This window comes from Equus quagga, chromosome 1, assembly GCF_021613505.1.
Source record: "Equus quagga isolate Etosha38 chromosome 1, UCLA_HA_Equagga_1.0, whole genome shotgun sequence".
Taxonomy (NCBI): domain Eukaryota; kingdom Metazoa; phylum Chordata; class Mammalia; order Perissodactyla; family Equidae; genus Equus; species Equus quagga.
The window spans coordinates 174,811,574-174,839,274 of record NC_060267.1 but is presented as its reverse complement, the minus strand read 5'-3'; the positions used below and the strand labels follow the sequence as shown (position 1 = coordinate 174,839,274).

Sequence of the window (27,701 nt, the reverse complement as noted above, 5' to 3'; positions counted from 1 at the left end):
TCTCTTACAATCTGTAGATTCCCCTTCAATATCTATCCCTTTCTTCTTCCCTTCCTCCATTTTTCCCTTACAGTTTGTTAGTTGAAGAAACCACATTCTGTGTCCTGAAGAGAAATCCTAGAGCTTTTGCTTATTGCATCCCGGTAGTGTCACTTGATATGTTCTTCTGTCCTCAGGTTTTCCTTTGAACTGGTAGTTGGGTCTGGAGTCTTGATCAGATTCAGTTTTCATGCTAGGTTGTATATTTAAAAAACAATCAAACAAAAAAACCCACTGTATGGGACAGCTCAAGGAGAGCACACAATACAGAAACAGAAGCATTGGAGTAAAAAACTCAAGTTGAAAAGTTGACTTTGAGGAATAAGCAAATCCATAGAAACAGAAGATGGAATAGTGGTTGCCAGGAGCTGGGGGTAGGGGAATGTGGAGTGACTGCTAATGGGTACAGGGTTTCTGTGCAGGGTGAGGAAATTAGATTGTGGCGATGAGTGCAGAACTCTTAAAAACCACTGAATTGTATACTTAAAAGAATGAGGTATATGGTATGTGAATTGTATTTCATTCAATAACGCTGTTTTCTTAAAAAAAGGAAATTGGACTTGAAAAGGAAGGGGGGATACCTAATCCCCTGAGACTGGTAGGAAGAAGGTTGGCATGGGTACACATGCCGAGAAGTTTGTGACTTCTCCGTTAAGGTTTAGACTTAGATATTCAACTGTTTATTGAAAATATCCATATGGATGTTCTATAGGTACATCAAACTCAATATCATTGCCACTGAAATGTAATGCAAGCCACATGTAATTTTTAATTTTCTAATAGCCAATTTAAAAGATAAAAAGAAACATGTAAAATTCATTTTTCTAATATCTTTTATTTCATCTAATATATCTAAAGTATATTTCAGCATGTAGTTAATATGAAACTTACTCATGAGATATTTTGCATTCATTTCTCATACAAATCTTTGAAATTCAGTGCATATTTTACACTTGCAGCATACTCACTTCAGACTTCCCACATTTCGAGTGCTCAGTAGGTATGTGTGGGTTCTGCCTAGGGTGTTGGGCAGTGCAGAAGAGGAGGTTTAAAGTGGAACACATGAACTTGTTCCTGTCTCCTTGACCTGAGTAAATGGCCCCTCTTTCTGAGAGTCGTTCTCCTAGTTCCCTCTTCTTTACCATTCACGTCAGTTAAGCACTTGATTCTACTCATTTTTATCTTTAAAATTTTTGCAAATCCATCTCTTCTTATCCAGCCCTACCAATTGCCCAAATTTCAAGACTCGTCGTTTCTTGCCTGGACTATTACAGTAGCCTCTCAACTGGTCTTCCCGTCTCTGCTTTTGCCCCCTTGTAAATCCGTCTTCTGTTTTGCAGCCAGAATCTCTGCCTAACTGAAAATCTCACCATGCCACTCCCCCACTCAATGCCATTTAGTGGTGTCACAGTATTTCACTAGTAGTGTATTGAACAGTTCACAGTAAAACATGTAAATAACTTATAAATGACTATTATTGTATTGATGGGATATGGTAAAGTCCAGGTTCCTCTGCATGGCTTCTGAGGCCTGGTCCCTTGTCTACCTTTCTGCCTCATCTTTTGCCTTCACTTTATATTCTGGTGATACTGCACTGTTTGTTTATAACTCTCTCAACATTTATCATCTTTTTTACTATTCCGTGTGTTTCCTGCTGCTGCTGCTTCTCCTGCCTGGATGCCCTTCCTAACTCCCTTCACTTGACTAACTCTCTTTTTTTGTTGTTTTGGTGATGGTGGTAAGAACACTTAACATGAGATCTACCCTCAACAAATTTTTTTTTTTTTTTTTTTGTGGAAGATTAGCCCTGAGCTAACATCTGCTGCCAATCCTCCTCCTTTTTGCTGAGGAAGACTGGCCCTGAGCTAACATCTGTGCCCATCTTCCTCTGCTTTATATGTGGGACACCTACCACAGCATGGCTTGCCAAGTGGGCCATGTCCGCACCTGGGATCCGAACCAGTGAACCCCAGGCCACCGAAGCAGAACGTGTGCACTTAACCGCTGCACCACCGGGCTGGCCCTCTCAACAAATTTTCAAGTGTACATTATTCTTATCTATAAGCACAATAGTGTACACCAGAACTCTAGAACTTACTCATCTTGCATAACTGAAACTTCATACCTGTTGAACAACAACTCCCCAATTCCCCTTTCCCCCTAGCCCCTGGCAAGCACCATTCTGCTCTCTGCTTCTATGAGTTTGACTATGTTAGATACCTCATCTAAGTAGAATCATGCATTGTTTGTCCTTCTGGCTTATTTGACTTAGCATAATGTCCTCCAGGGTCATCCATGTTGTCACATATGGCAGGATTTCATTCTTTTTTAAGGCTAAATGATATTCCATTGTATGGATGATACCACATTTTCTTTATCCATTTATCCACCTGTGGATATTTAGGTCATTTCCATATCTTGAATATTGTGAATAATGCTGCGATGACCGTAGGAGTGCAGATAGCTCTTTGAGATCCCGATGTCAGTTCTTTTGGATATATACCTAGAAATGGGGTTGCTGGGCTATATTGTAGTTCTATTTTTAATTTTTTGAGGAGCCTCCATACTTTTTTCCATACTTGCTGCGTCATTTTACGTTCCCACCAACAGTGTACAAAGGGTTCTAATTTCTCTACATCCTCACCAACACTTGCTATCTCTTGTTTTTAATAATAGTCATCCTAACAGATGTGGGGTGAAACCTCCTTGTGGTTTTGATTTGCATTTCCCTGATGATTGGTAATGTTGACCATCTTTTCACATACTTATTGGCCATTTGTATGTTTTCTTTGGAGAAATGTCTATTCATGTCCTTTGCCTATTTTTTAATTGGGTTATTATTATTATTATTATTGCCGTTGAGTTGTAGGAGTTTCTTGGATATTTTGGATATTAACCCTTTACCAGATAAAGGGTTTCCGGGTATTCTTTCCTGTACCTTAAGTTGCCTTTTCATTTTGTTGAGTGTTTTCACTTGACTCTTCCTCCAGCAGGTCTTCCTCCCTAGGTTAGACTGGATACCCCTCTTCCCAGTTCCCGTAGAAGACTCTCAATAACTTCGACTTGGCACTCACTTTATTATATTGGAATTATATTATATTGGAATATAATATCTGTCATTGTATGTCTGTTTTGTCTCTCTCCCATTCTCCAAGACTCATATTGAGGGAAAGGATTTTGCCTCAGTTAATGTTTTGTACTTCCAGTTTCTAATAGAGTTTTTGGTGTATAGTTGGCACTCAGATATTAGAACTAAACTGAACCCCTGAAAATTTTAATGATTAAGTTGTCAAAGTTTAGGCCTAGGCATTAACCAAACTTAAAACTTCAATTAGAAGACTTAGATCCATTGTTAATACCAATGGCCTCCATTTAGAAATTGAGTGAATCAATGAAACTGAGAGTAGTGGTACTTTAATTTTAGGTGAAGAAGAACTGTAGCAAACATAGAATAGAAAAAGATAAGTATTGACCGATATGTTAAGTCTGCAAAGGCAGAGTTTTTGTCTGTTCTTCTCACAAATTTGTTCCCAGTGTTAGAACAGTGCCTGGCACATAACAGTAAGTTTCTGGTCAGTAAATATTTGAATAAATGTTGAATAAATGAATGATGTGCATAGAAAAGCACTCTAGCTTTTAAGGCAAAAATTAAGTTCAAAACCTTTCCTCATCTCTAATTCAACTTAAAATTTACCACTTGAAGCAAATCAAATTACTTTCTTCTGATGTTATTTTATAGTTTTGTAAAGGAAATCTCTAATAAGTATAATAGAGTATAAATATTTTTTTTCTCTTTTAGTAAAAGAAGCAAAAAAGGAGATAAAAATGGAAAAGGCTTGAGACATTTTTCAATGAAAGTGTGTGAGAAAGTTCAGCGGAAAGGTACAACGTCATATAATGAAGTAGCTGATGAGCTGGTATCGGAGTTCACCAATTCGAATAACCATTTGGCAGCTGATTCGGTAGGTGGATCACGCGCTGGGCGTGGACTAGCGTGAGTGATGCAGCAATGTGGCCCTTCAAGTTCTCTGTCGTCAGTCTCAGGACTCAGACGTACTAGGGAATGCCCAGCTTCTCCTTTACTTGAGAGTTTCAGATTGTCTGCTGGAGAATTTTGTTGTTGATTTTTTGTTTTGTTTTGGAAAGGATTCTTTTATTATTTATTTAAACATAAAGATGAACAGGTATTTTAAAAATATAATTTTGGGGGCTATTGAAAGAACGTACTTTTTTTAACATACTTTTTATGTTTGCATGACTTTGGATACATTTCTGAATCTTTTAGTGTTCCTTCTATGTCTAAGTCTAAGAGAATTTTATTTTGTTTTTAATTAAAAAGATAATACATGAATATGTTTATAAAAAATTCACTTGTATCAAAGAGTATGTATTTAAACTATCTCCCTTCTACGCACACCCTAATCTACCTCCCCAAAGGCCATATCCACTATTATCAGATTCTTGAGTATCATTCCAGAAATTCTTTATGCATACACACAATAAAATTTATTTGCTTTTTTATTTTAAGCTCAAATGTGATTTTGCTTTGCATGCTGTGTTCTTAATTTTATTTTCTTAAAGTATCTTGCAGATTCTTTTTTTTTTTTTTTTTTTTTTTGCAGAAGGTTAGCCCTGAGCTAACATCTGCCACCAATCCTCCTTTTTCTGAGGAAGACTGGCCCTGAGCTAACATCCCTGCCCATCTTCCTCTATTTTATGTGGGAGGCCTTCCATGGCATGGCTTGCCAAGTCGTGCCATGTCTGCACCCGGGATCCAAACTGGCAAACCCCAGGCTGCCAAAGTGGAACGTGTGAACTTAACCGCTGCGCCACTGGGCTGGCCCCTCTTTTTTAGCATATATAAATTGTCTTTTTTTGTAGAGATAAAATTGCATATAGGGAAGGAAACATGTGTCTTAAGTGTACAATTAAATTATTAAATTATTGTTTCTTTATTGTTGAATAGTTTACATAAAATATGATGTATTCATTTCAAGTATAAAATTTGATGAGTTTTGACAGTTATGCGCACCTGTGGATCCAGCACCATAATCAAGATTCAGAACATTTCCATCATTCCCAAACAGCTCTTCCTGCCTTTTGTAATCTATCCCTTTCTCTCCCTCTATTGCCAGGCAACTGCTGATTTGTTTTTTTTATCATTATACATCAGTTTCCGTGTTATTTAAATGTAATCATACTATACGTACTCCACAACAATATTAAATAATAATAGTAACTCTAGTCATATTGAGTCATTAATTCTTGACCTTACTGGAAATATTTATAGTATTTCAACCTTAATTATGATAAAGGATTTATTTTGAGATGATAGCAACCATAACTTGATTTTTTTAAAAATTTTATTGAGGTCAGAATAGTTTATAACATTATGAAATTTCAGTTGTACATTATTATTTGTCAGTCACCATATATATGTGCCTCTTTACCCCTTATGCCCTCTCCCAATCCCCCTTCCCCTCTGGTAACCACTGATCTGTTGTCTTTGTCCATGTGTTTATCTTCCATGTATGAGTGAAATCATGTGGTGTTTGTCTTTCTCTGTCTGGCTTATTTTGCTTAACATAATACTCTCAAGGTTCATCCGTGTTGTTGCAAATGGCACGATTTTGTCTCTTTTATGGCTGAGTAGTATTTCATTGTATACATATACCACATCATCTTTATCTGTTCATCAGTCGATGGGCACTTGGGTTGCTTCCACATCTTGGCTATTGTGAAAAATGCTGCAGTGAACATAGGGCTGCGTAAGTCTCTTTGAATTGTTGATTTCAAATTCTTTGGATAAATACCCAGTAGTGGGATAGCTGGGTCTATGGTATTTCTATTTTTAATTTTTTGAGAAATCTCCATACTGTTTTCCATAGTGGCTGCACCAGTTTGCATTCCTACCAGCAGTGTATTAGGGTTCCCTTTTCTCTACATCCTCTCCAATATTTATTTTTTGTCTTGATGATTATAGCCATTCTAATGGGTGTAAGGTGATATCTCAGTGTAGTTTTGATTTGCATTTCCTTGATGATTAGTGATGTTGAACATGTTTTCATGTGCTTATTGGCCATCTGTATATCTTCTTTGGAAAAATGTCTGTTCATATCCTCTCCCTGTTTTTTGATCGGGTTGTTTGTTTTTTGGTTGTTGAGTTCTGTGAGTTCTTTGTATATTTTGGAGATTAATCCTTGTTAGATACATGATTTGCAAATATTTTCTCCCAGTTGATGCATTGTCTTTTTGTTTTGTTCCTGGTTTCCTTTGCCTTACAGAAGCTCTTTAGTCTGATGAAGTCCCATTTGTTTATTTTTTCTTTTGTTTCCCTTTCCTGAGTAGACATGGTACTCAAAAAGATGCTTCTAAGACCAATGTCAAAGAGTGTACTGCCTATATTTTCTTCTAGGAGTTTTATGGTTTCACATCTTACCTTCAAGTCTTTGATCTGTTGTGAGTTAATTTTTGTGTATGGCAAATGATAACAGTCTACTTTCATTCTTTTGCATGTGGCTGTCCAGTTTTCCCAACACCGTCTATTAAAGAGACTTTTCTTTCTCCATTGTATGTTCTTGGCTCCTTTGTTGAAGATTTGCTGTCTATAAATGTGTGGTTTTATTTCTGAGTTTTCAGTTCTTTTCCATTGATCCGTGTGTCTGTTTTTGTATCAGTACCATGCTGTTTTGGTTACAATAGCTTTGTAGTATATTTTGAAGTCATGATTGTGATGCCTCCAGCTTTGTTCTTTTTTCTCAGGATTGCTTTAGCTATTCAGGGTCTTTTGTTGCCCCACATGAATTTTAGGATTCTTTGTTCTATTTCTGTGAAGAATATCATTGGGATTCTGATTGGGATTGCATTGAATCTGTAGATTGCTTTAGGTAGTATGGACGTATTAACTATGTTTATTCTTCCAATCTATGTACCTGGAATATCTTTCCATTTCTTTATGTCATTCTTGATTTCTTTGAGTAATGTCTTACAGTTTTCATTCTATAGGTCTTTCACCTCCTTGGTTATATTTATTCCTAAACATTTCATTCTTTTTGTTGCAATTGTAAATGGGATTGTATTCTTGAGTTCTCTTTCTCTTAGCATAACTTGATTGTTTTTTAATGAGCATTTCTTTTTTCTTAATTAAAAAAATCCGAAATGGATGTTTAATTTAATCAAATTCTCGATAGTTTCCTGAAAACGTAAGATTTTTACACTGATAGTCATAAATGAGATTGGTAGCGTTTTTGTTTTTTGGGGTTTTTTTGGCCATCTTCACAGATTTGATTTGTAGCATTGTGCTGGCTTCATGAAATGAATTTAGAGGCTTTCTTTCTCTCTTTCTCTTTGTTCCCGTCCAGGTTTAAGAACGTTGGAGTCTGTTTCTGTCCTGAAATTTTGTAGAACCCGCAGGTGGTTTGGTGACTCGGTGCGGGAAGCGCTTAGAGTGCTTTCTCCGTTTCCTCTTTGGTAACTAGTCAGCTCTGGATTTCTGTCTGCCTTAGAGTCAGTTTGGCATTTTATGTTTTCTTAGAAAATACTCCATTTCATCCATGTTCTCAAAATTATTTGCAATTATTTTTCCCAAAGAACCATCTCTTGGAGTGTTTGTAGTGACCTCCTGTTTTGCAGTTAATTTCTGTTTTTATCTGTAGTTAATATTCTCTTTCCTGAAGTTACTTTAGTTATTTTTCTACCCCATAGGCCATGATGTGTACGTTATTTATTTTTGTTATTTTTATTTGGAATGACAATCTTTATGGCTGTGACTTTTCCTCTTATGTGCTGCTTTAGTGGTATCCCCTGGTTCTGATATCATGTTATTCTATAGATATTCTGTAAATTTGGTTATAATTTCCTCTTTTACCTAAGAATTGCATTAGAAAGAGTTCTTATAGTTCCAGTTGATAGGGATTTTTGTTTGTTGTTATGGATTTTTACTTTTATCACCTATGATCAGAGATTGAGGGTCTAATTATTTCTATTTTTTTGGATTGCTTTGAGATTTTTCTTGTGAGCCATTATATGGTGATTTATTTTTTCTTTTAACATTCTCTGGGCACTTGAAAGTATATGGTATTCTGGTTCTCAGTGGAAGTCAGAGTTCTCAAAACGATCTACAAGAACCCCTGTGACTTGGCCCACCACTGCCTCTCTGGTCTTATCTCCCACCCTGCACTCCCTCAGTTACTACACTCCAGCCACACACTTTGTGAACATGCCAGACAGACTGCTTACCAGGCCCTTGCACTTGCTGTTTCCTTTGCCTGGAACAGTCTTGGTTTCTCTCTCTACTCCATCTAATTTTCACTCAGACCTCACTATAATGAGGCCATTCTTAGCACTTTTCAACATCTAGCATACATTTTTACTAATCACCCCCATCCTCACCGCTGGATATAAGCAAGGGTTGGATTTTGTTCTCTTTGTTCACTGCTGTTATTTTTCTGATAATTTGGAAGGTTTGTAGTCTGTAGTTCGACAGTTAATTGGTTATCTTTATAACTTTAAGTAACTTCAATATTTTGTTTCTTGAGTTTTCACCTGTAGACCTGTATCTGTTGATTATGGAGGAAAAAAGAAATTAATATGTTTATATTTACTCCTTTCTTCCATCTTTCCCCTCTACCACAGGACTCAGATTGAATATATTAGTGGTAGTTGTTAAAAGAATAATATTTTTATAGTTGTTTTATGACTTTAAATAAATATATAGGGGCCGGCCTGATGGCGCAGCGGTTAATTGAGCATGTTTTGCTTCTCAGCGGCCCAGGGTTCGCCAGTTCGGATCCCGGGTGCGGACACGGCACCACTTGGCACGCCATGCTGTGGCAGGCGTCCCACATATAAAGTGGAGGAAGATGGGCAGGGATGTTAGCTCAGGGCCAGGCTTCTTCAGCAAAAAAGAGGAGGATTGGCAGTAGTTAGCTCAGGGCTAATCTTCCTCAAATAAATAAATAAACAAATAAATAAATATTATGTCCAAAGCTCTACTATTACGTAGTTCATCTGCTTTGAATCCATACTCCTTCCAATATCCAAGAGGAGGAAGTCTGCAGACCTACTCTGTTGCCTCCTCCTGATATTTGTTGTTACATTATCATTATTTCTGCAGTGTCAGGATTTCTAATATTTATATTCAGTTCTATGACTTAAATTTCCCATTTATTTTAGTTCTATATTTAAATGGATTCGATGTTCTCCACCATCCTTTCTTATCATGGCATTTGACTGATTGCATTTTGTTCTTAGGAACTGCTCATCCACAATAAGATAAGGGGCTTTTCCACAACTAAGTTAACATAGTTTCCTTCATTGAGAAAGTCTTGCTACCAAAAAAGAGTCGGCTGAACTAAACAGCGTGTTTAATGACCTGTGTGCTTAGGTTTGGTGCAAGTGCCGTGTTTTCACTGTAGACCAGTAACAGTTTGCGGATTAGCGCTAGTTCATGGACCACATTTTGAGAAGCACTGTTTATTTACAGCTTAAAACATGCATTCTTGACTTTTTAAAGTTATCCTCCCAAACAATGCAAGGCCTTAGCCCACTTTAACTCCATTACCCCTTTCTGATACGTATGCTATTGTTGTCATGTATCTAGTTCTCTATCTGTTCTAGACTCCACAGACATTATTGTTTTAAACAGTATTGAGATTTACCTTTTCACTTGGTCTTCATTCCATCCTACATCTCCAAGCTCCCATCTTAGATCGTCTTTCTTGTACCTGAAGAATGCCTGTTAGTATTTTTTAATTTAGAACTGGTGGTAACATAATTTTTATTTTTTAGATTGTTTTATGTTTTAGATTATTTGAAAGTATCTTTATTTCATCTTTACTTTTGAAGGATACTTCCACTGGATATAGAATTCTTTCAGCACTTTGAAGAAATTATAATAATATTATTAATTAAATATCTTAATATCCTGTGACTATATCTTAACCCTTAAAATTTATTACTCAATAAAAATATTTTTTTAGCAGGCTTATGACCAGAAGAACATTAGGCGAAGAGTTTATGATGCTTTAAATGTGCTAATGGCAATGAACATAATTTCAAAGGAAAAAAAGGAAATTAAGTGGATTGGCCTGCCCACGAATTCTGCTCAGGAATGTCAAAACCTGGAGGTAAGTGAGGAAAATCTGTTTATAGACAGTATTTGCTTTATTTTACATCAGAGGCATTTTAATTTAGAAATACAGTCGCATAGTATTAAAATATCCGTAATTGTTCATGTGTACTTGATCACATAGTATTAAAATATCCCTAATTATTCATATATACTTGATCAATGAACTGCTGTTATTTTTCTGATAATTTGGAAGGTTTGTAGTCTGTAGTTCTACAGTTAATTGGTTATCTTTATAACTTTAAGTAACTTCAATATTTTGTTTCTTGAGTTTTCACCTGTAGATCAATATCTGTGGATTATGGAAGAAAAAAGAAATTAATGTGCTTATATTTACTCCCGTCTCCCATCTTTCCCCCTACCACAGGGCTCAGATTGAATATATTAGTGGTAGTTGTTAAAAGAATATGTTAAAAGTGGTATATGTTAAAAGAATGACAAACACTATGTCCTTTTTTTTTGGAACTGGAAGGAGCTTTTAGACAGGTGTAGTCTAGTTGATGTCCTGATGAAACTAAGGGACATAGAAATTAAATGACTTGATTTTTACTGTCTCTTAGAGAAGATCTTTGTTTTATTCTAATTTAATTCTGAGCACTCTGCTAGTAAATTTTTGGTGACTCATGTAATAGAAATGATATCTTATTTGATGAAATGGTTGCTGATGCATCCCTTCCCACAGAAAATGGATAAAGCTGGCTGATTATTTCTTGTATTTAAACTTTTCCCTTTGACTCTAGAATCAGTGGCAACAGAATGGTATTTCATTTGTGTCTTTGTCAAAATCGATAGAATGTTCAGCTTACGTGAATTTTAGGATGATGTGTGCATTTTTTATTCTGTTACTTTAATCATTATAGAAAACCTTTCCTAAATGAGCATGTGCCCTGACATTGTTTCTTAATTGGTTTGACGTAATTTTACTGTCATGGCCATAAATGTAATAAACTGAGGTTAAATATAGCTTATAGAGATAAATATGGTTGAGTTCATGTTTTTTCTCAGTTCTCCCCCCACCCCAGCAAATCAAAAGTTAATTTGGTATTATTATACTTGTGGATGGAGGGAGAAACCAGACGTTCATCAGAAGTTACGGAATAACATTGCTCATGTACTACAGTGGAAGTGTCCTCCTTTCCTTCTGATACAGTGGAATCTGAGGATCATTTAGTTGCCAGAAATATTAAGCTGGTAACACAGACTCAATAAGCAAAAATCTATTAGCATCTACCATGTGCTTAACCAATGATTATACCAGACAAAAATGTCTGACCCTGAAGAGCTTTCATTTTAATTGAGGAGAGGAGAAATGTAAAAGATGTAACCAAAAATGTGATTGTTCCTGTGAAAGAAGCGTGTACAGATTCTCTGGAAAGGGAGAGAAGGGAGGGCTTTACCAAGAAAAAAATCCCTGTGCTCAGCTGTGAGGGAGGAGGACGAGTTCACCAGGTGGTTTTCTAAGTGCTCAGCAGTTGGGACCTGATCCTATAAACAGTGAGAAGCTGTTGAAGAGTTAGGAAGAAGACAGCTGATAGGATGTGTTCTAAAGGATCACTCTGCCAGTGAGGGGGAAGTTGAACTGACAGGAAGGTGAGGAGGGAAGTTGAGCAGGTGGATTGAAGGTGGTCTGAGCTAACGCAGTTGGCAGTGAAGTTGGAGAAGTGTTCTGAGGTGGGATCAGTACAACTTGGTTGGATGTGGGGCATGAGGGGCAGGAAGGGCTTGGCCATCACAGCTTCAGATGCAGGGGAAACTCCTACAACGTCTTTTCAAATGTAGAAGGCCACACAGGTTCTACAGTGAATCCTGAGTAGTTTAGGATTAAAGTGTGGTAGTGATTAAAGGAACAATGAGAGGAAACTCCTGGTGCAGATTAGAGTGGCTGGGGAGCAAGTAAGAAATACTGTTGGTGGAGCCAGCCCAGTGGCACAGCAGTTAAGTTTGCACATTTCACTTCGGTGGCCTGGGGTTCACTGGTTTGGATCCTGGGTGTGGACATGGTGCTGCTCATCAAGCCATGCTGTGGCAGGCGTCCCACATATAAAGCAGAGGAAGATGGGCACAGATGTTAGCTCAGGGCCAGTCTTCCTCAGCAAAAAGAGGATTGGCAGCAGTTAGCTCAGGACTGATCTTCCTAAAAAAAGAAAGAAATACTGTTGGAATAGACAAGAAAAATGTCTTATTTGATGTCATTGACTTTTGCCCAAAGAAACAGTAAGGAACTCATCTACAAGGAAATTCGTATCCTAATATCTGTTTCCTAGGTAGTTGTAAGAGGAAAATAATAATTGTTTGAAGCTGAGAAATTTGTCCTAGAAGCATGTTTCTTACTGCAAGTGAATTGTGTACTGACTACGTAGGCTGTCTGTATTAGCAGCTGTGCCCTTGTAAAAGTCAGTTAAATTGAGATCTTAAATGAGATCTTACCTCTTTCTTGCAGGGGTGGGAGGGGGTGTAATACAACAGAGTAATTAATAATAGGGTCTCTGGGGGGCCGGCCCGGTGGTGCAGAGGTTAAGTTCGCACGTTCCGCTTCTCGGGGGCCTGGGGTCGCTGGTTGGGATCCCGGGTGGGGACATGGCACTGCTTGGCAAAAGCCATGCAATGGTAGGTGTTCCATGTATAAAAGTAGAGGACGATGGGGGCCGGCCCCATGGCCCAGTGGCTAGGTTTGCGCGTTCTGCTTCAGCAGCCCAGGGTTTTGCCGGTTCAAATCCTGGGCGCAGACATGGCACTGCTCATTGGGCCACGCTAGGGCGGCGTCCCACATGCCACAATTGGAAGGACCCACAACAACAACAAAAAACACAGCTATGTACCAGGGGGGCTTTGGGGAGAAAAAGAAAAAATAAAATCTTTAAAAAGTAGAGGAAGGATGTTACCTCAGGGCCAGTCTTCCTCAGCAAAAAGAGGAGGATTGGCAGCAGTTAGCTCAGGGCTAATCTTCCTTAAAAAAATAAATAAATAAATAATAAGGTCTCTGGAACCATATGGCTTCGGTTCATGTCCTGGCTCTTGCCACTCACTAGCTGTGTGACTTTGGACAGTGGTTTATTTAACCCTTTACGTCTCCATTTCCTTACGTGCAAAATGGGTAACAGTACTGACCTCGTAAGGTTTTGTGCAGATAAGACACTGTGTAAAGTGCTGAGTGCTGGCACGTGGAGTGAGTATTCACTGAGTGTTAGCTCTTACTCTGATTAGAATTGAGTAATAAGTAGCGACAGGTGCTGCATACCAAGTAGTTATTAAGTGGGTGAATTTCATTACTGGTAACAGTTGCCATGATTCTGCTGTCTTGCCTGCTTGCTTACCCCAACCCCCAGCCCCACAAAGGTGTGATTTGGCTTTACTGATGTTGGTAGTCAAAATGGATTGAGTTTTTCTAAGGAAAATTCCTGATATCTCAGAATTTGGACCTGAAAAGTAAGCAGTACTTTATGCTCTACATATGTTCATGTTATTTTGTAACCTGTGTTTTAAAGATAGAGAAGCAGAGGCGGATAGAACGGATAAAGCAGAAACGGGCCCAGCTGCAAGAACTTCTCCTGCAGGTAAAGATGCTGGGATGGCTTCATTACCTTCCCCACCTGTATTCTGCTTCTCTGCCCACTTGCTTTTAAAAGGATCAGTGTCTCTACTTTGGGTGCCTTTGAGTAGTGTCTGGTGGGACCATGCTAGGGTAGGCTCCCTGACATCCAGACTCATTGCCATCCATGTGGTCTGCCTTTAAGATGGTTCCATATTTCGCCATCATCTGGGCCCCCCGGCAGTTCACCCGCCATGTGTGTGACTTACATTATGCAACAATTTACTGTGGACACTTCTTCTTATTCTGAACAGAAACTGCCAGGAGTCTTTTTGTGTATGTTTATTTTATCCCTAATTTGGAATATCAAGAAGTAAGGCTAGGGGCCGACCCCGTGGCCGACTGGTTAAGTTCTCGCGCTCCGTTTCGGCAGCCCAGGGTTTCGCCCGTTCTAAATCCTGGGTGTGGTCATGGCGCTGCTCATCAGGCCACACTGAGGGGGCATCCCACATGCCGTAACTAGAAGGACCCACAACTAAAAATACACAACTATGTACCGGGGGGCTTTGGGGAGAAAAAGGAAAAGTAAAATCTTTAAAAAAAAAAAAGTAAGGCTAGTTGAATTTTAGGCGCTTTGAGTAAAACAAACCCACCCGCCTGTAATACGTATTGTCTGTAACACCTTTAACAGTTATTGTCTGTAAATGACAGAATAATATGAAGTGATTCACTAAGATTTGTAGAAATACCACAACTTAAAATGCATTTCTATTTAGGAAAATTAAATTTTATGGTGTAATAAGGATCCCTATATTTATACTTTTTTGGATAATTGCCTAGAATTTGGATGATTTTTAAAAATATAACAGAGCCCTTGTATGAAATCATGTGGTGTAAAATCATAGGGTAGACAGACCTTTTTCCTATTCTTGGTAATTGCACTTGGTGTAAAAGTTCGCTTTGAGCAGTACATGGGGCCATTTTTAATCCAGAGAAACTCTGTAAAATGAGCCAGAGCATCTTTTTGCTTTTGCTTTCATCAGCAAATTGTCCTTTATATGAAACTCTTTCAGTCCATCATAAAATCCACTCTCATTTGCACAACTGTGGGTCCTGTTTAATTTTGGGTGTAATGCACTTTTTAGAAGTAAAGGTAGCAATAAGTTACCGAATATGATAGACAGGTCTTTTTCTAAAATAACTCACTTTATTTAGTGAACAGAATATGTTAAATATTCCAGGTTTTTATTTTTCACTTTCTGGTTGCTTCTGTTTTTCTTTCACATTCATGTATGAATCAGGGAGGCTGAGGAAGAGGGCCTGCCCTTCAGAGATGTGGGTCGGTCTGAGAAGGAAGCAGGGAGGAAGCAGAGCCCGGGCAGGGGCGTGCGGCAGGTGGAGCAGAGGCTTACCGCGCATGGGAAGCCCCAGGGTGAGGTTCCCTCCTGATGAGGCCGTGTCCTTCCTTCTTACTGTGCCCTGTGTGCTTTTCACGCTGAACCCTGTGGGACCTGCCTGAGGAGTTAACGCTGGAGCAGGCATTTTATGTATTTTTCATATTGGACTCCTAAATCAGATTTGATATGAAGTGTTCTGCAGCTTAAAAAAACCTGGAAGCTGACAGCAGTCCTGTGCTCCTTCCTGTGGAGTCCTGCCTTATAGACCTGGCCTGCCAGGCCCTCGCCTCTCCCTCCTACGCTGTCACCTCCTTCTGCCAGCCGCCTCTTCTCCTGGCTCTGTCCCTGCACAGGGGTCTGCAGTATTTCCCTCCAGCTCACCGTCCCTCAGCTGTGTGCTGGCCTTCCCTAGATTTCCTCAAAACCTTCACCGAGCATTTTGGAGCTTGATTTTTGGCACTTGTTATTTTAAAGAACCGGTTTATCAGTAAGCCTGTCATTATCTGCTTGTTCATCAGAAAGAACGGTGCTGGGCAAGGTGGCCCTCATACGTGCGGGACTTTCCCTCTCTAGATGGCCAAAACAAAGAATGAAGCTAAATATTTTTTTCCTGCGTATCTTTATACGAGGAACGTTATATTTTTTTAAGTCCTAAATTTCTTTTCCTCTACTGTCTCTCAAGCCAAATATTTATAGAAGATTGCAACTGAGGGGCAGCCTAGCTGTCAACATGCGTAAGAGCAGGTCTCTCCAAACATTAAAAAGAAACTCCAAGTCTAACTGAAAACGGCGACTTAATGGTCTTCTGGTGACGCACAGCTTATCCTCCCAGTGTTTCGTTTTTCTTTCTTTCATCAAATAACATTTATGAAGTTGTCACAGAAAGTCAAACAAGTTGTTCCTGAACACTGATAATTTGCCATGGTTAAGCTAGCTTAATTTAACAAGTTAATGTCACGACTCACTGACATCACAGGACGCAGGTAAGTTTTACTTAGGTGCTGCCGCCCCTCTTGGTAGCTAGGGGAGGAATGATGTGAGTAGATTACACCCATAGATAATGCAGATACCCTGCTTTTGCCTGTCCGCTTGTCCCTTCCAGCCCTTGAGGCTTTCCCAGAGCTGCTGATGCACAGCCAAATGGATGTCTGAACTCACCCGGAGCTGTTTAGCCTCTGAAATAGATGTTAGTGAGCCTGAAAAAGAACAAAGCCTGAAGGAAATCATTCAAAGGGCAGCAAATAAGGAAATTAATCCAAAACAAATGGGAGGTGATTTTTTTTTTTGCTATCAAAATGTTAGTATGTTATTACTGCTCTCTTCACCTGAAAAATCTTTGATGCTGTTAAACGTACACGATATTAAACAGTGAATCATAAGTATATAAAGAACTCATCATTGTTTATATCCCCCCACACTGAGGCCCTCCCGTGGTGCTAGGACCACAAAGCTGGGCAAAGTAGGGAGCTTCTCCCCAGATGCTTTTTCCAGTGGGAGGGTAGAGAACGTAGGCAGAAGAATTCAAATATTCATTCTTTTTCTCAGTTATACAGTTTCAGCATATTTTTCCCCTCTGTGAAGTGAACTAAGCAATGAAAGACAGCCTTAGTTCTTTAGCAGCAGAAAATAATGAAGAAATTTAACTTAAAGTTTGATAGTAGTATTTAAGTATTGATAGTGATCGTTTTTTGACAGTGATTGATATGGGGTAATGACTTTCGGACATACTGTTAGGGCTAGAATAAATTGGTTTCCTTTCTGTTTTGTGCATTCTAAGCGTAAACGTTCACTTTCTAGGGAGGTAGCACCCAGCCATTTTAAGATGATAATAATGTTTATCAAACTCTAGTTAAGGCCCAGAACCTAAAATAAACAATCATGGGGGAAGATTGCTAAAATACAGAAAATAGCTCCATCACCACTGGGTGAGAGGGTGGAACAAGCTGATGAAAGAGAATGAGGGGTCTGACTTTAGGAGCTTTAAAAACCAGTATCTGTTTCGTGAGCAGATGAAAAACTTGAACTGCGTACGGTCTTTATGGCTATGGAATTCTAGGATACTTTTGCCTTAGTAAAAGGAGGGGCGGTCATTGTCTTTGACTTTTGAGTAATGGTTATAACTAAAAGTGACAGCAAGATTCAGTGTAAAGATTCAGGCCTTGATATGTGTTATAATCAGTGTAAGCCTCAGTTTCCTCATCTGGAAGATGTCAGGTACGGGGAGGGTTGGGCCATATTCCAGCTGTGCCCTAAGGATGCTGAGAAGTTGTGCGGAGGTGGTCTGGGAACCTGAGGGGTGAATGAGGGCGGAGCTGGCAGGTTCAGGCCTCCTGCCCCCTGGCAGCCAGCCAGAGCAGTGCTGCCTGCATCTGGTTTATATAGTGGTTGTCCCATCAGATTTCATTTGAAGAAAGTATTCTGTGGCTTTATAAAGTTTGTATATCCCTGGGCTAGACAATCTAAAAGGGTTATTTAACCCTAAAGTCTCAGAAGTCTGTGTTAGATAAATGGAAAACATAAGTTCGCTTGGTGTCACTTTCGCTGTGTCACTCTAAGAAGAGTTGCAGGTGCCACTGGGCTCTCTCTCAGGTTTGTCAGATCCTGTTTGTATGAATAATGGAGACCATGGGCCCCACTATTTACATTAGGATGATGTTAGACACCATTTAAATGTATATTTTTTCACTTGAAGTATGTTTATTGAGTTGGGTCATTCTAATCTTAAATGTTTAATTTTAGTTAATTCATAACAGGGCCAGCCCGGTGGCAGAGCAGTTAAGTTCACACGGTGCACTTCAACAGCCCTAGGTTCACTGGTTCAGATCCTGTGTGCAGACATGGCACCTCTTGACAAGTCATGCTGTGGCAGGCATCCCACATATAAAGTAGAGGAAGATGGGCACAGATGTTAGCTCAGGGCCAGTCTTCCTCAGCAAAAAGAGGAGGATTGGTGGCAGATGTTAGCTCAGGGCTAATCTTCCCCAAAAAATTAATTAATTAATTAAAAAAATAATTAACTCATAGGTGGAAAGCCTCTTTGTCTAATTTTAAACTATATTTTAAATGTATTTATCTTAATTCGTTTAATTCCAACTCACTTATCCACATTAAATGACCATATTCTTTATATTGATCATTACAGCAAATCGCTTTCAAAAACCTGGTGCAGAGAAATCGGCAAAATGAACAGCAGAACCAGGGCCCTCCAGCTCTGAACTCCACCATTCAGCTGCCATTTATAATCATCAACACAAGCAGGAAAACAGTCATAGATTGCAGCATCTCCAGTGACAAGTGAGTGAGAGCAGGGGGGCGGACAGGGCTGACCTCCTGTAACAGATTCCTATCATTTGCAAAATAAAGAAGGGTGTGCTCTGTGATCTGATGTGATCTGATCAGAGCCCCCCAAGGCTGACCTCCGGGGGCACGTGAGACACCTTTGCAAGCCTGGAGTGCTGCCGTCTGCTGGTGCGCCTCATCACTGCCCCTCTGCAGCCGCTGTCCTGTGCCTGGCACTCTGCTGCCTGTGTATATGCACAGTGGTGCCTGGACCCAGTCCAGGGTGTGCCTGGATGTGGTAGCTCAGGCCAGGTAGCTGCAGCAGGCCGTCCATGAGGAACTGGGACAAGGCAGGGTCACTGGTGAGTCACTATCATAGTTTATTGTGGATATATTTTAGAGCAACATGTGGCATTAAAGCAATTATTTCTTTGTTTTTCTGTATCATAGTTGAGTGTGCTTCTGTTTGTAAATGAATGAATGGACATGAAAATGCTAGATGTGTTCTCTGCTTTCTTTTTTTCTTGTTTATCTTTTAACTGCAAGTCTGTACCTTTTGACCACCTTCACCTTTTTCACCAACCCCTCACCCCCTCCCTCTGGCAACCGCCAGTCTGTTCCCTGAATCTGTGAGTTCAGTTTTTTTAGATTGCTTATATAAGTGAGATCAGACAGTATTTGTCTTTCTCCGACTTATTTCACTTAGTATGATGCCCTTGAGGTCCATCCATGTTGTCCCAAATGGCAGGTTTTCCTTCTTTTGTGTGGCTGACTATTCCATTGTGTATGTGTTTGTGTGTGTATACACATTTCTTTATCCATTCATCCATTGATGGACATGTAGGCTGTTTCTTTGCCTTGGCGATTGTAGGTAATGCTGCAATGTACGTGGGGAGCAGATGTCTTTTTGAGATAGTGATTTTCTTTCCTTTGGATGTATACCCAGAAGTGGAATTGCTGGATCATATGGTAGTTCTATTTTTAATTTTTTGAGGAACCTCCATACTGTTTTCTGTAGTGGCTGCACCAATTTACATTCCCACCAACATTTTTTTATGTTTTAACCAAGGTTGATGGTAATGTTCATCATAGCAAGTGAGAAGTAGCAGCTTATAAAATAGACAGTTGATTTGTTGGTTTATTTTACTCTTCATGAAAACAGCAGTGGTCTTCAGGCTGTGACCAGCATCATGAGATAGTTAAGGGCATATCACGCAGGGTGAGACAGCCCCAAGTGTGGATTGTGGTTCCCCCATTTGCCTGCTCCAAAACTCTGTTTTCTGAAGAACAAATGGGGATGATACCAGGGCATCTGTCACTTCCTAGCCTTGTTGTGAGGATTAAAAGAGAGAATGCCTTAAAGGCTCTAACTCAGGGCAAGTGCTTCATAAACACGAGGAGTCAGCATATCATTTATCATCCAAATTGGTAGACATTTGAAAGCAAAAAAGGGCTCAATAATTACATCAGTACCACAGGCATAGCCCAGGACTGTCCCAGGGAGATGGGAGCTTCTGGTCCGCTTAGAGCTACAGCATTGCCCTTGGGCTGTACCATCTCTCATTTTCCCTGCTCTTTTCTCTGGCAGTGGTGCTGCCCCCGTCTGTCTTGATTGCATACAGAGATTCTGGGTCACTTAAATAAGAAGACACCAAAAAAAGGAGGAGGAGGAAAGCAGGAGGGATTTTGAAAGTATTTGGTAATTTAGACTATGGACACAATGAGAAATAGGCACCATGCAGGCTATGAAGTCAGAGGATCCACGTTTCAGTCTTTCTTCCAGGTATACAGTTTCTTAACCTCTCTGAGATCTCGTTCCTTCCTCCGTGAAAGTAAGAACTATAGTATTTAACTTGCTGGTTTTCAAAAGTTATAGATAAATTCATAACAGACCTAGCCCAGTGGTCAGTAAATGGTAGGTGTCTGTATTATTATTCACACATTTGCAGATTCTTTACAAAAACCTATTATCTAAAAGGGCTGTTAACATATTCTCATAAAACCGAGAATTATAGAGAATGGATAACATATTTTCAGGGGAAAAAACACTTATAATTCTAGTTACTCTAGTTAGTCTCTTGTGGGGAACTGTTAAGTTCTCTTTGGTTAGTCTTCTAAATCTAAAAAGAGTAGGAGGAAAATTAGAACCATTGGCCTAAGGGAATTAGGGATTCTCTTCACCCCGGACTGGGGTCTGGAAGGTTCCATCCTTGGGGATTACTGACTCAGGCCCTTTCCCGGCCCTCCGCTGGGTGGAGAGGAGGCGGCTCGGAGCACTTGGATGAGCTCGCAGGGGCTCGTTAGTCAAGGCAGGTCCTAACCCTGACTTGCAGTTGCTTTGGTGGTGCAGTGTTTTCACCTTCGTTAGCCAGGAGGCTTTCCCTCAACGAGGATTAAATTTACAAAACCGTCTTCTTTTAACTATGCCTGGAATCATCCCTGTGGCAGGCCCACACTTCAGATTTTTTGTGTTTTTTTCTGAAAATTTGTTAACGTACTTTATTCAAGTTCATATACTTCAAATAAAAATGGCATTTTGCTTTAAATTGTAACATTTGCCCTGATCTAAGATTTAGCATAAAAATTTTACCCTCTCATAATTTTAATGGAGGGAATTTCATGACAAGGTAAACCACCATCGTCCCAGAACATTCACCTGTGCTCGGTCCCTGTAGGACTGAGGCCTGAGGTGCAGGTGCCCCAGGGCCCCGCCTGGGAGCCACAAGGACTGTCTCTTGCTGCAGTGGCCTCTTTATTGAAACGTTGTGCTGGGCATCCTGACTGGTACTTCTCAGGAACATTTGGAAATGTGCTACGTGTTACTTGTGACACTTTTTTCTTAAGACATTTCACTCCTCATGCTCTCAAGACAGGATTTGGGGCTTGGTTAGTTTGTGAAAAGTCTTCCGTTTACTGCTTATCTGAAGTATGCTGCAGTTAACACTTGGCTCATGAAAATGAAGTAAGCTTCCAAAATGTTTTTTCTTCAAACCTAGTAGGCCAGCTCACAGTAAAGGTGTCACACATTAAACTGGAAAGGCTGTCTTACTATTTTATCTTTTGTGACAAACCTGTAGACAACTTTCGAAAGTATTGGATTTAGACCAAAATTTCTGTCTCCAGTTTGTAACAGCTTAATGAGGACTAAAGTTTATGGACTCCTATTGTCTGTCACAGGAAAATTGTTTTTTGGGTGTTTTTTTGGTGAGGAAGATTGGCCCTAAGCTGATGTCTGTTGCCAATCTTCCCCTTTTTGCATGAGGAAGATTGTCTCTGAGCTAACGTCTGTGCTAGTCTTCCTCTATTTTGTATGTGTGACGCCGCCACAGGGTTAGGGTTAGGGTTAACGAGCAGTGCTAGGTCCACACCCAGGATCCAAACCTGTGAACCCCAGGCCACCAAAGCCGAGCACTTGGACTTAACCACTGTGCCACTGGGCTGGCCCCTGGAAAATTGTTTTGATTGGGAAAGTGGTTTGTTTGAGATGTCATTCCCCTGAACACAGCAGAATGACTCTTATTGCTCTAAACGGTAACAGTTTCTACGATAGCTGAACTTAGGCCCTCATTCTTTTATGTAACGTCAAGAGTACAAAACTACTCAGACCTCCCCAGTGCCAAAGAAAACCCCATCCTAACTTTGTTTCCTGATGCAGGTTTGAATATCTTTTCAATTTTGACAACACCTTTGAGATCCATGATGACATAGAGGTCCTGAAGCGGATGGGGATGTCCTTCGGCCTGGAGTCAGGCAAATGCTCTCTGGAGGATCTGAAACTGGCTAAGTCACTGGTGCCAAAGGCTTTAGAAGGTTACATCACAGGTATGTTAACTAATGCTCTCACACGTCATCCCTGATAAATGTCAAATCCTAACTTGTTAAAACCTTTCTCAGAAAATTTGCGGTACACCTGCTCTGGATTCTGTGCCCTTCCCCGCCCCCTAAATGTAACCACTCTCTTAAATTTCTTGTTCATCCTCAGTTGCTCTTTAGAGATACAAACAAATAAAGTAAACTGGCGACAATTTATTGCTTAGTTTTGCCTACTTCTGACCTTTATATAAATGGAATCATAGTGATATATTCTTTGGTGTTTGGTTTTTTTTTTTTGAGGAACATTAGCCCTGAGCTAACATCTGCCAATCCTCCACTTTTTGCTGAGAAAGACCGGCCCTGAGCTAACATCCGTGCTCATCTTCCTCTACTTTATATATGGGACGCCTGCCACAGCATGGCGTGCCAAGCGGTGCCATGTCCGCACCTGGGATCCGAACCGGTGAACCCCGGGCCACTGAAGCGGAACGTGCAAACTTAACCGCTGCACTATCGGGTCAGCCCCTGATTTGATTTTTTTTTTTTCCACTCAACGTCATGTTCTTTAGATTTGTTCTCATGATTTAATGTAGCTATAATTCATACATTTTTACTACTGTATAGAATTCCATTATATGAATATGTCACAATTTATTTGTTCATTTTACTGATGATAAACCGTTAGCTTTGTTTCCAGTTTCTTGGTATTAAAAGACAGCGCTATCCTGAACCTTCCTTTACCTGTACCCTAGTGACCCTGTGCACGTGTGTGTAGCGAGGTGCTGGGTCAGAGGCAGGTGCATCTTCAGCTTTGCCAAATGGTGCAAAGGTTTTCAGCTGCATTTGACCAGGTTACAGTCTCCCCTGCGGAGTGGAAGTGTTCTGTTTTTCCCATCAGGTGGATGTGAAATGGTATCATTGTAATTTTTTTGTTGTTGCTATTGTCTTCTGTTTTTAATTGTGAGGAAGACTTGCCCTGAGCTAACATCTGTTGCCAGTCTTCCTCTTTTTACTTGAGGAATATGGTTGCTGAGCTAACATCTGTGGCAGTCTTCCTCTATTTTGTATGTGGAACACCACCATAGCGTGGCTTGATGAACGGTGTGTAGGTCCGTGCCAGGGGATCTGAACCCGTGAACCCTGGGCCAAAATGGAGTCCATGAATTTAACCATTCTGCCACCGGGCCAGCCCCCTGTAGATTTTTGAAATTGAGATTTAATTCACATACCATAAAATAAACCATTTTAAACTATATGATTTAGTGGTTTTTGGTATATTCACAAGGTTGTGCAGTCATCACCACTATCTAATTCTAAAACATCTTTATCACCCCAAAGAGAAACCCCATATGCATTAGCAGTGGTGCCCTATTCCCCCATTCCTCCCAGCTCCTGGCAACCACTATTTCAGAATGGATTTGTCGGGGCCGGCCTGGTGGCGCAGCAGTTAGGTGAGCACGTTCCACTTCTGGGCGGCCCGGGGTTTGCCAGTTCGGATCCCAGGTGCGGACCTGGCACTGCTTGGCACGCCATGCTGTGGTAGGCGTCCCACATATAAAGTGGAGGAAGATGGGCATGGATGTTAGCTCAGGGCCGATCTTCCTCAGCAAAAAGAGGAAGATTTGCAGTAGTTAGCTCAGGGTGAATGTTCCTCAAAAAAAAAAAGAGTGGATTTGTCCATTCTGGACATTTCCTATAAATGGAATCATACAAATGCATCCTTTATGACTGGCTTCTTTCACTCAGCATCATGTTTTCAAGGTTCACCCATGTGTGGCTTGTATCAGTACTGGATCCCTTTTTATTGTTATAGTATTTTGTCTGTCCATTCATTAGTTTGAAGACATTTGGATTGTTTGCACTTTTTGGCTATTATGAGTGGTGCTCCTGTCAAGATTCTTGTACGTGTTTTTGCGTGAACATAAATTTTCAGTTCTGTTGGGTGTTTACCTAGGAGTGCAATTGCTGGGTCCTATGGTAACTCTATATTTAACATTTTGAGGAGCTGCCAAACTATTTTCTGAAGCAGTTGAACCATTTTCTAGTCCTACCAGCAATGTTTGAGGGTCCAGTTTCTCCGCATCCTTCTCAGCACTTGTTATTGCCCGTCTTTTTTATTCTAGCCATCCCAGCGGATGTGAGGTGGTGTTTCACTGTGGTTTTGATGTGCGTTTCCCTAATGACTGATGATGTTGAGCATCTTTTTGTGTGCTCATTGGCCATTTGTGTATCTTCCTGGAGAAAAGTCTATTCAGATCCTTTGCCCATTTTGCCATTTTGGTTATTTGTCTTTTTATTGTAAGTTATAAAAATATACTGAGTATACTTGAAAACAAAAACACGTTTTCCATGTTCTGTAATTCAGATTTTTTCCCCATAATTCATAAATCTTTAATTCCTAAGACTATGGTATATTCTGCATATGTAAATTTGGATGTATAAGCAATGCTTTTCCTTTGGCTCCTGCCAGTTTCCTTCATTTATAAATATTACACCTAGGATTTTACATCACTTTTTAAAGGCATTATAATGTTAATTCCAAGGTATATTAAATATAAGCAAAGAAGTCGTTTTTATTTTGTTCTGTTTTATGGTTTTGGCCTTTTGGTCACAACGTAAGTCTGTTGATTGAGGTTTGGTTTCTGTTTGATTTGGTTCTCCAGTTGGCGCCATCCCCCTCCTGCGGGCCCCCTTCCTCTTGCCCCCAGCCAGTCCCGTATCTTCACCCCCCACCTGCCCCGTCTCCCTGCGCTCTCCCAGAGCAGGACCTGCTGTTTTGTTAGCAGCCCAGTCATAGTGGCAGTCCAACAGGGTCTGAATAAAGGGCTTCCTCAGGAAATCACCAGAACTTCATTTTAGCTTATTCTCAGTGGAAAGGCTCAGGGCGGTGAGGCAGGCTCTATGGTTTGATCTCCTCATGACCTCATTTGCAGACTGAGACACAGACTTTCTGGTTCGTTCAAAAGAAGAAACGTGTGCCTTTAGTGTGCAGAGGGACAGAGTGGCTCTTGAGTGAGATTGTGGGCACCATTGTGTGGGTCCTGTGATAATGTGAAAGAAACGTAGGCTATTCAAAGCCATTGTGAAAAGAAAATTTAATGTGTTATGCTCTCAAACAAGTAAATAGCTGTGTTCTGACAGAAAGTTTCCATATATACTAATTACTATTCAGCACAGGATTCTGGCTGAATTTTGTCTTGTACAGACTTGTGCTTATTTAGTGTATTTAAAGTCTGCCATTCTTCTTAGAATTGGAGTTCTTTTTTTTTCACAGCTGCCTTAGTTAGCCTGTAAATAAAAGGGTTCATGAGGCTATTGTAAAGTTAATGTAGTTCATTCAGTGTACTGGTCTCCTACGTGGGAAGCCTCTCGCTTGGTCAGACTGCCAGGATAGGCGCGTTTCCCATCCCGAGACGCCATTTCATTTTTGAATGAATGAAACTACAAGACGTAGTTTCATTTTTTTTTGCACAGTAACTACAAAACTATTTTGATTAAATGTCATAAAAGCTCATTTTGGCAAATTGTATTTTCTGAGCATATATTTGTTCTTATCTTATAATGGAAGTCAAATGGTTTATTTTTAGGAATGTATCTGTAACGTATCTACCACCTGTTTTGCAGACTCACTGTTGGAAGAGAGTATACTCTTTCATTCAGTAACGTTTAAATCTTAAATGTTCCAGTCACTGCCTTCGTTGAGCTAACCTTCTAGATAAGGAGGCAAATATTAAACAAGTAAAATTACAATAAGAATTGACCAACGTTGTGATAGGAAAAATATGGTGGTATAGAAAATAAGATTGCAAGGATATACCCAAAGAATTACTAAAACAGTAATAGCTGTCTCAGTGTCATTAAAAACGTGACTGTATATGACCTTTCAGAATAAGGGCTGGTTTGAGTTATGAAGCAAAGGATATCAGGAGAAGAATCAATCTTTGATGAGTAATAGCACTGAGTTCACCAGGGGGCCCTTCAAAAGATGGTGCAGTGGAGGTTTTGGCAAAAACGTGTCCTTCTTACCTAAGACATTTTTGATTCACCTTTCTCCTTACCCACGCCTGGCTTTGGGTGTTAGCACCACAAACACTCTTCTGTGGCGAGGACAGCAGGTGTCCAGGGATAGGCCAGCCATCACTGCACTCAGTGAACTACCCTCTGGAGGTCTTATTTAAGAAAAAAAGAATGAGAAGGTCCATGTTGGTTTAATTTGAATTCTTCCTTGCTGTAGTCTGCCTTCCTGTATTTTCTTCCTGATCTTAATGTTCTAGAAATTTCTTTTTTCTAAGCTGAAGAAACCTGGGTTCTTCCCAGGACTTGTCTGGCTGTGATTTAGAACAGGCTCATCCCCCTCTGAGTCTGTGCTTGCTTCGGGCTGTAACAGAAGCTGCAGCGCCTACATCTTCTGTTTTTGTTTTTTCTGTAGATATCTCCACAGGACCCGCCTGGTTAAATCAGGGACTACTCTTGAACTCTACCCAGTCAGTTTCAAATTTAGACCTGACCACTGGTGCCACCTTGTCCCAATCAAGGTACGTATATCTCCAGGTCTGGAAAGGCAGGCTACGAAGCACTGACCTTCCTGGAGGGAGGGCCTGCGAGTCACTGCTGGCACAGGCCTGAGCTCGCTAGTGGCACCTCCTTTCCCATATTTTTATTCCTGTGTTTGACAAAGCTTAAAACATGCCACATTAACGAGGCTGTGTGTCTCTAATTGTTTGCTAGTGTGAACCAAGGGCTGTGCTTGGATGCTGAAGTGGCCTTAGCAACGGGGCAGCTCCTTGCCCCAAACAGTCACCAGTCCAGCAGTGCGGCCTCTCACTGCTCTGAGTCGCGAGGTGAGACCCCCTGTTCGTTCAACGACGAAGACGAGGAAGATGACGAGGAGGATTCCTCCTCCCCAGAATAAAGACAGGAGAAAACCCACGTTTTAGTATTTGATGCTCATGTGTGTTTGTAGTGTGAGCTCTTGTTTTTGAAATGACTGCTTCAGTCCTTGCCTCTGTTTGCGCTGTGTGTTCAGTGAAAACTAGGGAAACACAATAAGCAAATCACACGAAGGCTGAGATGATAGAGGTGGAAGTTAACGTAGTGTGAATGGGAACTCTGAACAACAGAGCGTGCGATCACACCACGGACGAGGTGTGTTTTCTGAGGGGATGGAGGGAATAGTCCCTGAAGAACTGGCAGCGTGAATGAAGCTCAGTTCTCTCCCTGAGGCGGGATCTGTGTGTTGCCCCACGTGTCACCCTCTGTAGGATTCCGATTGCTACAGCGGACACTTCCTGATGGGCTGCTCCCTCGCGTTTCTCTCCCTTGCCTGGCTGCCTTTTACGAGGCAGAGGGGAACCTGGGAAGTTCCTAGTGGGGAGAGTTGTACAGTGAGGGGTGTAGATGGCAGTCCTTCTGGCCTAAGGAGCGCAGATTAAACTGCTGAACTAGTTGAAAGTCTAGTTGAGGTGCTTTACGCATCAGCTGCCTTAGACGGCTTCTAGAAAGGAGCGAGCGCTAC

The 27,701-nt window shown here is 40.5% G+C and overlaps 1 protein-coding gene across 9 annotated transcripts in view; it reads left to right on the top strand.

The window, feature by feature from the left end:
• The window catches only part of TFDP2 (transcription factor Dp-2), a 166,619-nt gene extending 139,504 nt beyond the window's left edge, over nucleotides 1-27,115 (top strand). For 6 of the 9 annotated variants that reach the window (XM_046670790.1, XM_046670799.1, XM_046670774.1 and 3 more), the window contains 7 exons: nucleotides 3,839-4,001; nucleotides 10,020-10,166; nucleotides 13,654-13,722; nucleotides 18,237-18,388; nucleotides 22,029-22,195; nucleotides 26,616-26,721; nucleotides 26,915-27,115. In XM_046670790.1, the coding sequence (XP_046526746.1) occupies nucleotides 3,839-4,001; nucleotides 10,020-10,166; nucleotides 13,654-13,722; nucleotides 18,237-18,388; nucleotides 22,029-22,195; nucleotides 26,616-26,721; nucleotides 26,915-27,098 (988 nt within the window). In that variant the 3' untranslated portion in view covers nucleotides 27,099-27,115. The remainder of the gene's footprint in view (nucleotides 1-3,838; nucleotides 4,002-10,019; nucleotides 10,167-13,653; nucleotides 13,723-18,236; nucleotides 18,389-22,028; nucleotides 22,196-26,615; nucleotides 26,722-26,914) is intronic. The other 3 variants (XM_046670782.1, XM_046670808.1, XM_046670806.1) reach the window with 2 other exon arrangements.
• Nucleotides 27,116-27,701: the final 586 nt, after the last annotated feature.